A 13371-nucleotide genomic window follows, 5' to 3' on the forward strand; every position below is an offset into this window, starting at 1 on the left:
TGATCACCAGACAGTTCTGCCAGCAGTGCCCACACCTCTGGAAAGTGCAGTGTGTTACTGCACAGGCCTCTGTAATTTGTAGAAAAACCCTTTTCTGAATCATTTGTTGAATCCTTAGGAACAGCATTTTAGGCTTTTTTTTTTATTTCAGCATGCCTAAAACTCAGTGAAATCCTTACTTTGTGTACTATTTTTTTGTACTATGGGCCAAGCACAGGGTAATGGTCTCAAATAGCTGCTCTTGAATTAGAGCTGAGATTCACTGGGATGGCTCCTGGTGTAGCTCATCTATTAATATCACTCCATGGAAAATACCAAGTATACCAGAGATGCCATTAATTTAACAGGTTGAAATTCCTCTTCTTCCTTATCACATGATGCAAAGAAATGCTATTTCTAAGTGCTCCACAGACTAATGAGATCCATCCAGTCCCAAAACAGCTGTTTTTTTTTGCTGAACAGCAGCTGTCGGGGGAAAACTAGTTTCGAAGCCAAGATGGAAGCAGAAGATTATTAGAAAATAAATTTTATTGGTATAAGCAAACTTCTCAGCTGCTGAGAACACAGATGTAAATTTTATAAAGACACACACACACTTCAAAATATGAGAGTTTGTGGAATATGGAGCTAATCACAGATGAATTTTTTTTTTCCCTGCTGGATGAACTGAGTTACACCCAGCGCTTCCTTAGCCTAAACCTCCTTTCCCATGGAAAGGAGACACGCTTGATTCAAGCAGGACTGAGCAGAACGTGATTAAATGGCCTGAGCTGGCTCCTGTGTTTGTGTTTGGTGTCCTGACTGCTCCTCTGTTGTTCTCCAGCATCCTCCAGTGACAGGAAAAGTGAGCTGCCCTTCCTCAGGACATGTACAGTCCAGAGGAAGAGCCAAGGAAAACAAACAACAGCAACCAAAGCTTGAATGGAGCACCAGCAAAAAAAAAAAAAAAAAAAAAAAAAAAAAAAAAAAAAAAAAAAAGTATGAAAAGCTTTTGTTTTCTTAAAATTACGTTCAACACCCCATGTGAAAGCCCACACCAGTGTGTGGTTAGCCTTGATTTCACCTGTTAATTCTGCAAATAGCTGTCCTTGGTTGACTCTGCAGAGTGCTGTTTGCTCCTCTTGGCAGGCACTGTGCTTTGACCTGCCATGATTTCCAGGTGCTTAAACTACCCCTGATTTTTGTGCTGCTATTTTTGCACCTTATCAAATGGTTTTCATTCAATTTTTCTTCAGCACTGCTACCCATGAGGTAGGAGTTGCATTAAATTGCCCCCAGGGTTTACAAAACACACAGGCTAACACTGGATTATCTGTCACATTCTTTTGCACAGGTGTCCCACCCCTTGATGTGCAATTTTATTTGATACTGCTCTAAATGTTGTTGTATGCAATTGGTAACAGCAGTACAATGGAATTATTCAAGAGTCCCCTATAATTTGCAATGCTGTGGTTAAGCCAGACAGCTTGGTCTGAAAAAAATGAGTAACCTCACAGGGAGGATATTTCAAGGCTAATCCCAGCTCTTTAATTTTCAGCCAGAGCCTGTGGAAATACTTTGCTCGTGACTGACTCCATGTTACCATCTGTTTTGCATAGACAAATTTAATTGCAGAGATGTTCCAAGATTTAGTAGATGTAAAACTGTTCAACAGAGTGATAAAGTTATTTTCAAGCTAAATTAACTTGCAAATGTGTCTAGTGCTACAGATTCAGTTTCCTTCAGTATTTTAACCAGCCAGTACCTGAATATTTCAGGATGACACAAAGCATTTTCTTTTGTTCAGGTGGGTTTTTTGTTGTTGTTTTTGTGGTGGGTTTTTTGTTTGCTTCTTTGTTTTTGTTGGAAGTGGCAGACAGTTGTTACTTATGAAGTAAAATGCCTTACTGGAATGTCACAGATCACTCTGACACTAGATGGGATGTGCCAGCGTGTTCTAACATCTCTTCTCTCTCTGCCTGCAGCATTTCTCCTTCAGCTCTCCAAGGTTAACACAGCTGGTAAGAGCCAGTGAGAAAAAGCAAGGTTGGCAAAAAGGCTGTTTGAACTCATCAGGCAGCTTCTGCTTGAAGGTTCCTGAATCTCTTTGGAGCAAACCCCCAGTATTTTTGCCCACAGGGCCTGGCAGAATTAATATTAAACTCTTCACCAATCCAGTCAAAATTATTTTAAAAAATGGAAAACAATGTTATTATGCCAATATTTGTTGTTTATTCAAAGTACTAAGTTGTTTAATGCATGAAAACAATGGAACAGTGTAGGAAGAGTGCATTTGACAGTGCAGCTTTAGGCTTTACATGAAATGCTGAAAGGCAGTGGTGCCACCTGGTGATACTATTTTAGTTGGAACTCCTACAAACTGCACAGGAATAGGCTTTCCCTCACTAAAAATGATGTTCGTTAGCAGGAGTTTTAGTATTGCTGTGCGTGGATCTGAGGGGCTACCAGGGGATGCACCTGGACATGGAACCTCATGCTGGAGTTTGTTTTGGCTGCAGCTCAGCAGGGTCAGTTTTCCCCAGATCCCAGGGAGCAGGATTGTGAGGCAAATCTCTCAGAGCCAGGGGCTACTGCCATTAATTGCTGTCAGCGGGGGTGAGAGGGCTGTGAGGGCCACAAGACAGGCTGCTTTATTTTTATTTTTACATCACTATCAGCAAGGCAGAGCAGGCTGACATTTCCCTGCAGGCCTTCACTGCTTTCTCTCTGTAGACTGGCTCACTACTGAGAGATCTTTAGAGAAAGATGTGTTGAAAAGTTTAACTTAACACAGCCTGACAGTTTAAATCCTGAGGGATTTCCTTTCCCCGGTCCCTGTTGTGTTGTGAGGTGCAATTAAAGCTGGCTGTGCAGGCAGGGTGCAGAGAGGGCTCCTGGAGAGAGAAAGCCAGTGTTTTTTGGAAGAGACAGCAGGTAGACCACAGGACAAAGAAATTGCTCTCAGGTTCCTTCTGCTCTCAGATCAGTAAGGACAGGGGTGTAAGAGTCAGCACAGGCTCCCTTGGGAACTTCTGTTGGTGCAGCTGTCAGCGAGTCCAGAGGAGCCCCAAGGATGAAGCACAGTCTGTCAGCTCCACATGCACCTCAGGGCGTAGGAAGCCTCCTGTACTTCAAGAGAAACATCTTCCCTGGGGTGGTTTGGAGAATGAAACATCTTCCCTTCCACTGTGTCACCATTTTCTCCTTCCATGTTAACCCTCAAAGCTTTGGACCAGCTCTCTCTGTCCTAAACACCGGCAGTGGCCTCCATCAACCTAACCCAGAGTTAACTCTGAAACTCTGGAAACCTTTGCAGCACACAAAGGCAGAACAGCAGGAAGGATTTGAGATGCTCCACTTGCTGCCTGTGTGGTTGCACTGGCCTGAAGCATGGCTCCCACCCCAGCTGAACACAAACCAGGTTTTGGGATGTACTGGACCCCACAGGGGCTGTGTGGGAATTTTAACGGGTCTGGTGAAGAACAAACACCAAGGTGAGGGGCGTCCTGCTTCCTTGTTTTAAAACAAAATCACAGCACTCATTCTGTGCAGTGTGAGCCTTCACTCTCTTGCAAAGTGATGGGATTGACCGTGATCAAATCCTCATTTTTTACCTTCAAAGGCATGCTTGAGGTCACTAAGGTATGAATTCAGCATAAGGTAATGTCATTATTCAGATCCACCTCTTCACCCTGCTCCAAGCAAACAGGAGGATCTAGAAAAAGCTGCTACAAACCTTCTCTGCCTCTTCACAGAATAAACCAGGGTAGAGCCAATGCCATGCGAGCTGGCAGGGCATTTTTAACAAGTTTTGCCTTCCCAGTGGCCTCCAAACTCACTCCTGAGGTTTAAACACTACTAACAATGGATATGCAGAAGAGCTCTGAATGCAACAGGGATCAAATACCAAAACTGATAAGATTATGAAGTTTGTCAGTGTTCTGTAGGATTTTAACAACAGAACTCACCTTTCCTTTATGCTTTTAAACTTCAAACTTACAATACTTTTTAGTGGAGTGTACTGATGTTACGGACAAACATGTCTTACTTACAAAGCAACTCTGCAAGAGTCTAAGAAGGTTTTTTCCCAATACACTTCATGTCCCAGTGGACTTCTATTTTAATGGGAGAAGGATGAGTTAAGAGAGTCCTTCTGTGTATTCAGGGGCAAAATGAATTGGAACAGATTTTCAGATACCACCATTGCAGCTGAGACACACCAGGGGCTGAGGATGGCTCTGTGCTGTCTGGCAAGCCATGGCAAATTTTACAAGGTTTTACAATTTTACACAGTTAATTTCTTATACAATGACTGCTGTTTGTAGACCTATGAGAAGCAAACATTCCTCCCCAAAAACACAAGATGGTTTCAGTCTTACACCAGACACACAAACTGCTTTAAGCTCCACTGGTCCTGTGCAAATTGCCATACAAAGGTAATTTTTAGATGGATGCAATAAGCATATTCACGTCAGGAATCAAATTCAGCATGAATCTCAAATTCAGCATTAACCTGTTGAATTACGAACATTATTCCCATCCCATTAAAAAAAAAAACAAAACAAAAACTTTGTTAGACAAGAGAGTTGTACTGAATTCACTTCCTTTATTGCAGTGACATCCCCCTGGTACAAAGTATTAACTGCAATAATTACGTTAAAACATTAGAAAAGCATTTGTGTGGGACAGTTACAGTACAGTGTCAAATCTTACATCCTCAAACCAAGCGGGCCACGACCCACTAACGCTCAAATATTTTAAATTATTTTCAGTTTTTTTTTTTAAATATGTAAAATGTCAGAAAAAAGCATACAAAAAGAATGTATGTAAAAGGAAACCTAAGTACAAGTGAACAAATAAATAATTGATTTTCACCAGCTATTACTGTCTTTCTAAACCCATACGAAGGAACCTAATCTCTAAGAAGGTATGAATTGCCATGTGTAAGTGATTTAATTTTCCAAGCAATTAATGATGATTGGAACGTAAGTAAATTTGGCTTCAAAAATCAAAGCATGAGCTGGAGTGACTGCCACTAACTGACATCTGTTGCAGACAATTACCATTAACTGTTCAAATTTAAGTGAGCAAATAATCTTGGAGCTTGCCCTCATTTCTAGCATTAGTGGACTCCTGAGAGTGCATGTGAAAAGCATCCTATGGTATTTCACAGACATGACCTTAACTATCCCCATTATGCATATTTAGATATACTTTATATAATTTTACACACATATATGCATGTATACACACACTTCATTTGGTTTCTGTGTTGTGTTACAGATCACAAGCAATGGTTTCCTGAATGGGCAAATAAACCTTTTTAAATAAGTGTACCTGTGCACATTTTGTTTTTTTTGTATTTTTTTAAGATAGCAGCACTAAGTCCATGCCAAACTGTCCATCTGCTCAAAAGAATGTTACCCACAAAACAAAGAGAAATGTGGCAATGATTCCATATGCACAATGTGACCACCTTATCCCCTACAAAACACTGTAAAACCTGTGATATTTATGTTGGTAAGTTTGATCCACGTCCCCTCACCTGGAAGGAAACATCGCTTCGACCCCACAGTCTGTCTTGTCTTACAATGTTTTATCATAACAAGCTGTGTTCATGCTGGCATCAGTTATCTCACACTTAGCATCAAGACATGCATGTTTGTTTTCCTTTAGAAGTTTTGAAAAAGTGAAATGATTCCATAATCTCAAATCCAATTGACAGAAGAGGAAAAAAAAAAAAACAAAACAAAAAAGAGAAAAAAAAAGGATTTTTTGCAGTTTACCAAGAACTTGACATGAGTCTACACTGCACAGTATATTTTTATCTTTAATCACAAGAAGCTGAAGGTCTACCTTGCCACGCAATGATTATACTTTGTCCTTCAAAAGGAACAGTTGCATTTCAATTTGATCCAGTATTAAAAAAAAAAAAAACAAAAAAACCCAACAACCAAAAAAAAAAAAAAAAAAAAAACAAAACAACAAAAAAAAAAAAACAACAAACAAAACACCAAACCAAAAAAACCCTCAAACAAACCAAAGAAACAAAAAAAAAAAAAAAACAAAAAAACCCAAAAAACATTTTCTGTGCATCCTTAAATGAAAGTCACTCACCCACTGGTAAACTGATCCAGTAGCATGTCCAATGCTATTATCAAAAGCTTGTGAAATGTTTTTAGGCAATCCTTTCTATCCAAAAAATATTAGGAATTTAAAAAACAGTTCACATTACTAACCTTTATACAAAGGCTCAAGTGAAATTTCTTTTTGCAGGTGTTTGCAGTAGACTAAATGATGAAGTTTCCAAAATATACAATGAAAGGGCACACAAGACTTGCAGTTTATTGAACATGGAAAATGTATAAAGTAGGATGTATGGAATAGATCAAAATTGGTAGACAATAAAACCTGAGTATTATTTAATAAGACTAAATTCATTTTCTGACAACTGAATGAATTGACCTAAAAACACCTCCCCTAAGAACTTCAGTGGTCCGTTTAACCATTTATTGAAAAATGCGAGAGAACTGCAGCTTTTACATTTCATACTGGATAGTACAATTCCACATAGTGTTTACTATTTTCTGTTAGATAGCATCACATTGCTTTTATTATCCCCATTCAAGCCTTAAGTCGAGTTTTATTTCAAAAATAAGTTGAAAGTGACACTAAAACAAAAGAGGCCAAGAACTAGGACAGGTCTTTTATTTTCTTCTAATTTGTATTAAGATAAGTAGCCTCAGCCAGCAAGATGAGCTTGATTCCACAGCAGAGCTAAGATTAAGGATACTACCCTCTGCCAAGGTAGACAAAATCAGCTGTCTGTCTCAGACTACTGCCAAAGTTGTACACACTGTCAAATTTGAGAAAAAGGACCCTCTCTAGAAGCAGAACTAGTTTTATTTTAACTGTTACAAAACTTAGTGGCAGTAACATCAGGGATTTGCTTTAGTTCAATTGACCTGCCCCAATTCCCACCTTTAAATCTAACAGATATAATAATTAAAACAAACAAACAAACAAACAAACAAAAAAACCCCCAAATCTTTCTGATGATAAAAAACATACAGTACTAAGAACTAATAGCTCAATGGAAGACTGAAAAGCAGCATTCATTTTTATTGTAATATGGAATAGACTAAGAACTAAAGGAAGTCTGATCGAAACTCTTAGTTGAAGGCAGATTTTGACATTCTATATAAATTTACAAAATAGGATGTATGGGTGAGATTTGGTTAATTTCAGAAGGCACCTCAAGGCTAAAAGGCTTTTATAAATCTATAATCCTTTCATTGATCAAAAATACAACATTTTATTGCTGCTATTCAAATAGCAAACAAAAAGCTCATCTTGTTCTTCAGTCTAACAAGGAATCCTCCCCCATTAAGCAAGATTAAATTACAGAAAATATAGAATAAAACTGAAGATGTCACAACTTTAGAAATACAGTGACTTTCCTTGTGTGCTTTCAAGTCAGTGAAATAGTGAAAGAAGAGTCACTTTTTGTCTTTGTGATGTTAATGAGCTCTAGACCACGGCAGTCACTCTCCCCTGGGCACTGCAAGTACCATTTCATCACGGATGTGCCACGTGCAGTACTCTTAGGAATAGAAGGTGAGGACACTCTGATGGTTCCCACGAACGAGGAGGATTGGTGGCAGGTCTTTAGAGAGAACTTCCAGCCAGGCCATGTACAGTGCACTGGAAACTGCCCCTTTCCGTGCCACTGGCAAGCTCCTGCAAGCCACAAGGGAAACAACTTTCATTAAGCCGAAAAACCTGGCCAGGTACAAGTCAGATTGTAATAAGTATGACAGATGATTCTAGAAAGATCTAAATGTTAAGTCAAATTTCCTAATATTTTTAATTTTACTTTTTTTCCCTCCTCAGAATTAATGAGTTGAAACTTTGTGTCTGAAACATCACAGGCATTTACATCTATTTCCCCCTCAGTTTTGGCCAGTTAACCCATTTGATATTCAGACAGCTTCATGCAGAATTCCCCTAAGCTGAGGACATTTTCCTCATCTTCAGCATTTTAAAATACAGCAGTAAGAAATCTACAACCTACAAAAAAATCTGCTTCTTGCTTGTTCACACTAAAAGCAATCCCCCAAAAATCTGTGAACAGGATAATGACAATTTTACCTAGAGAGATCCTCTAGAAAAGGAAATCAAAGGAAGGACTTGAGCAAGAGGGGAGTAACTGCACACAGGAGTAGAAAGAATGTGAGAATCCTGAGCTGCACCACAAATGTGGGGGTGATCAACTAAAGCAGCATAATCAAAAGCACAACACTAAAAAGAACATTTTTTTCTTCAGCAGAATGGCAACTCCATACTTCTAATAAATAAATACAGTCAGCACTAAAATCTTGAATATGCCAAGGCAAAGACTTGTTCCTGATCAATATTTACACTTATATTTCGATTTACAGCTCCATATCAATTCAGGTAACACCACAAATTAAAATAATTTACTTACATGACAATTATGTTAGCTGTACTTGAATGTTCTTTCAGCAACTCGTTTAACCTAATCTGTCGGTAAGTCTGTAAATAAAATTAAACTTGTTAGGAACAGCTTTTCTTTAAAAACTAGCAAAAAATCTTTAAAAATATAAAGAAAAGGAAAACAGTGTGACAAATTGGAATAAGTAATTAATAAAAAGCAGGTACTTCCAACTCAGTGTGGAAACTCCTCGTTATCAAAAAACCTATGGTTGTAAGGTTGGGAAAAAAACAAGCAGCAAGCTCAGAATGTGCAAGTAAGCCAACTGCTACCCTATTTGAGGATGCCATTTATTTTCTCACGCAAAGAGAAAACACCTGAGAAGAAATACTTTTCTGTCTCTAAGATGCACAATAGCTTGGTAAAGACATCAAACCTTTACATACTGTAAGAAACCATTCTGGTCCCTGCTTATTCTCAAATGCAGAACCTTTTTGCCTTTGTGAACCATCTAAATAGTTCCAGATGCTACTTTTTATCTGCTATTCATAATAACTACTATGTAAGAGAGAATAACAGGAATTAACTCATTGTTATCACAACCACAACTGAAGTAGGAGAAGGAAGATTTAAGAGATGTAACATTCCAAAAAATGCCAGAACCTTTGTTTTGTAAAGCTCAAGCTCATTATCTGTTATCCTCCATGGTTCATCCTCCTTCATTTTATCTGCAACTTCTTGTTCTTTATCATCCTCATGAAGTCGGAAGGGCTCTATCATTTCCTCAAAAGCTGCAATACTGGAAGGATTAAATGAACAAACATTAGAGCAGATAGGAGTTTTTATGTCAAAGATTATTTTCATAGTAACAGAAATTAAGTTTTATTGCTATGTAAAGATGAACTGAAGTTTTTTTCCCCTGCCTCTTGCAGTTAGAACATCCAATCAGCTTTTTGCACACGCAGATGTCGTGATTCAGCAAACAATTCACCATACAATTAATGCTTTACTCAGTTCAGAAATTTACCTCTAATTTTAAAAGCTGAAACAGTACTATCCTTAAAAAAGGGACAATAACTAGGAGAACTAACTTTGAAGAAGGAATTTACATATTACAGTAAAAATCAGCTATCAAGTCTCAAGTATGCCACTGCTGTTAGGATTCTGGCTTTGATCTTTTTACTTTGTTTCTTTTATCTCTTTCCAGTACAGTCCAGGAGCCACATTCAAATGAAAAAAACACAGATATCTAACTTAGTCTTCCTGTTGCGCTTGTAAGAATATGAATACTTTGAATTTATCAGGACTTTAGAGCAAGAACTTCAGAATAAAACCTTCTGAAGATCAAGGAGGAATTAATTTCTGCTGGAAAGAAGAACTCATGTTACCCTACTTTTTTACCTACATTTCCTCAAGGAAATACCCATATCACAAACAAAACATCTTTATATCTACCCTTGGTGGTCTGTACTGTACAATGGACAATGGTCTTCACCTTAATCAAAAGAAAAAACAAATGTGATCTGCTATTCTTTGGCTGAGCAAAAAGGAGATCTAATAATAACATTATTTTACAGCACAGCACCTGTTGAAAATTAATCTTCCTCCACTTGGTTTGCAGCTGTTGTTAATACCTAAATGGTATTTAGAAATATTTTGGATATGTTGTGGGGATGTATCCACAGAGACAGAAAGAAAAATGCTCTCAGAAGTAATCCATGGATCATTTCTATTAAACAAAAGTAATTCCACATGATTCTAGGATCTCAGATGTGATGCATAAATGGGTTCTACTCCATCAGAATTTGCACCTTTCACAGCAGCAGGATCCTGGAAACTGGATACCCAAAAGCACTAGAGTGCCAGAAATATTTTGTTTTCCTTTGTTTCAGCTGCTCAGTGTATTCTATACATTTAAGAAAAAAAAAAATACTAGAAAGGGTACAAAAGAACTCACATTAACTTAAGCATTTAGCCAAGTTCTAAAGTAACACTTCCCAATTTTCATGGTGCATCAAGACTCTCAGATAAATGCACGCCCATATAAAAGATATTTTTACAACTTCAGCATACTCAAGAAGGCCTGAAGAGAAAGGAGGATAATGGCAAAGGAGGATATTTTTAGATCATACACATTCTGTTCTAAATTTGTGCTGAAAGCCATCTATGCTTTTTTGAAGTTGAAAGTAAGAAATATCATATGTATGATCATTCCTGTGTACACTGAATGTCCAACCAAGTTAAAAAAAGAGAAGGAAAAAAAAAAAAAACTCAAATCAGGCTATTTCAAGACCAAGCTTTGTTACACTAACGAAGACATTATGAGATTCAGATAATTTAATTTTTGGTAAACATCTCTCTTCTTAAAGATTACTCCAGAAATTCAGGGTGTTTTTTTTTTTTTTTTAACTTCATTTTTCTGAATTTATTATTAAAATCTAAGGGCCAGATATTAAAAAAAAAAAACAGATTTCTATATTCTTGGCAGAGTTATTGTTAATTAATTTCCCACATTTCTGTGAAACACTGAATAACACAGGATCTTCTGTACCAAAATGAAAGAATGAAGTGTTCTAAATTAAAGACATCACAAATTCAATGAACAAGATGTGTTTCGAGACTTACTTTTCTTTCTTTGGCTTAGTATTAATATCCCCAAGGACCATAATATCTGAGAAGTCTATCCGAAATTTGCTGAGCAAAGTAGCCATTCTGCATCAGAAAAACAAGCCTTTATACATGATCATAGTTTTAATTATTTCACAGGTTAAACAGATAGTTGTTTGGTAATAAAAACCACTGGTTTAAGAAACAGAAAAAAGACATCTTAAATGTAACAAGGACAAAAATCAAACTGACTTGGCATATGACTATAAATCAACAACATGCTTTGGGGAAAAAAAAAAAACCCAAACAGTTTTATGGCTTTAAAATAACAGAAGAGCTCTCCCTTGAAGATGATCTCAGAAAATATTTGGAAATAGTGTCAAATAGTGCAGGAAAATTAGTTTGAGGTAACTCATCTAAAAACGATCTGGGGGAAACAAAACCTTTTTTTCAGAAAGGCAATAGAATATGATCACACCTCCAGCAAAGAACAACTGAAAAAAGGCAAGTAGGAAGAGAAGTAATCTAATGTGTAACATGCTGTATTAGCAGTTGAAATGGAATTTTTAAGGCAAACTTACGCCCTTCTGTCATGATCAATCCTGTTTATTTTTCCACCAATGAACACCCTGATCTTGCAGTCCTTCCACTTCTTCTTGGTTGTGATAAGGTAAGGAATCAACAGTGTCAAACCTGTTATTTGAACAGAATTTCAGACAAATTTAGAAAATTGCACTTCGTTAAATAGTACAGATTTTGTATTAACTGACAGATAGCTATTAACAACTAATCCAGAATTACTCCGATATATTTTTTAATCAACATTTAAAGGTTTTAAGTTATAAAACACATTACCTCCATCATCAAAGAGCCACCAGACATCAATATTGCTCTTGCCTTGTTTCTTCTGGAACTGAGAACTGGCATCAAGAAGTCTTTGGTCAGCCACATTTAAAGGAGAGGATGAGCTCTTTGAATCTGGAAAAAATAAATGGTAAAATTTTGGTTTTGAAGTGTTTTGCTTAATCACTTTGAAAATCATCAAATGCAACTTAACATTTTGCGATATACCTACTTTTAAATTGAAATTTTCATTTACACCCTCCCAAGCCAACTCCAAAGTTTGATTGACTGAATATAAACTTAACTGGCTGTATTTAGGGTGTCTAGAGACTCCTAATTTCAGCAGCTGAAGTCATTTAGTAGGCATCTGAGAAATAAAGGATGTGTGAAGTCCCTACATAGACTGAGGCAGACATTTGCCTGGACAATTTAATTAACTTTGCTCCAGAGCTTTAGGCCATGCACTCTACCTCTTGCAAATGACAGAATTCCCCTAAAAATATGTAGGTAACTGATTTCACAACTAAATGTCATGTCCTAAGCAATTCTCTCCTTAAATCCAGATTTCCTTTAAGCACGTGGTGAAATTAAAAGCTACTTATGCATATTGGGCCCTTTTGCAAAAAGTACTGTTTTGCATAACAAAGTTATTTGATTTACTGAGAACAAGCCAATAATAGCATTTTCAGTTAGAATAATACAGATCCCTTTTTTTGAACTGGAGGGAAAAAACCCCTAACCTCTTTATCTTAATTAAAACCTCAGTCTGAGCAAGAGCCAGGAGTCTGACATTTGTCTCTGTCCTTATTTTATTAGGATTTTTTTTAATTTAGGGCACATCTGTGACTGATTTACATTAATATACTACTTTATTGCATACTGGACTTCTTCCAAACTGCCATCTTGCGCTTCAAGATATAATCTCACTTTCCATTATTAAAACACAAAAACTTCTAGCTGCTGAAATTACGAAGAAAATGTCAAACCAGTTCAGATGAATTGCAGTTAAGGCAAAAATACTTGATTAACTCAGAACAAGTAACTGAAAACTGCTTAGGTAATTTCTCAAAATGCTGATTTGAAAGACTACTTTGCATTATTTCAACATGTTCACCTCACTGGGTAGCTGTACTAAGCCTTAATTTTGAGGATTTTGAACTATTTCCAAATAACAGAGCAATAACCAGGAGTTTGGAAGGTACGCTGAATAAACTGAGAGCACTTCCACTACACCATCAGATGGTATTTCCTGAACCAAGCAAGGACCCAGACAGACACCTGAGACACAGAACTGAGAAAGCCGAAAGGTCATGAATACATTTCAAATGTAACTTTATGAAAAGAGCTTTTCAATTTTTATTTTTTTTAATTCCTACACTTAATGTACAATCCCTTCTCAGTAGCAAGTTCTTCTGGGAATTTCTACAATGTTGTTTTATTTTTTTTTCCATAGCCTGGTGCCCAAGGATGAAGCACATTCTAAAGCA

At 37.1% G+C, this 13371-nt stretch overlaps 1 protein-coding gene across 2 annotated transcripts in view; it reads right to left on the reverse strand.

Moving 5' to 3' along the window:
• Window positions 1-6293: 6293 nt before the first annotated feature.
• SLC12A2 (solute carrier family 12 member 2) overlaps window positions 6294-13371 on the reverse strand; it is a 52351-nt gene continuing 45273 nt past the window's right edge. For both annotated transcript variants that reach the window (XM_054003409.1, XM_054003408.1), the window contains 6 exons: window positions 11897-12019; window positions 11623-11734; window positions 11060-11146; window positions 9098-9233; window positions 8468-8535; window positions 6294-7719 (listed from right to left, as the gene is read on the reverse strand). In XM_054003409.1, coding sequence (XP_053859384.1) covers window positions 7584-7719; window positions 8468-8535; window positions 9098-9233; window positions 11060-11146; window positions 11623-11734; window positions 11897-12019 — 662 coding nt within the window. In that variant the 3' untranslated portion in view covers window positions 6294-7583. The remainder of the gene's footprint in view (window positions 7720-8467; window positions 8536-9097; window positions 9234-11059; window positions 11147-11622; window positions 11735-11896; window positions 12020-13371) is intronic.

This window comes from Vidua macroura, chromosome Z (genome assembly GCF_024509145.1).
Source record: "Vidua macroura isolate BioBank_ID:100142 chromosome Z, ASM2450914v1, whole genome shotgun sequence".
Taxonomy (NCBI): Eukaryota; Metazoa; Chordata; class Aves; order Passeriformes; family Viduidae; genus Vidua; species Vidua macroura.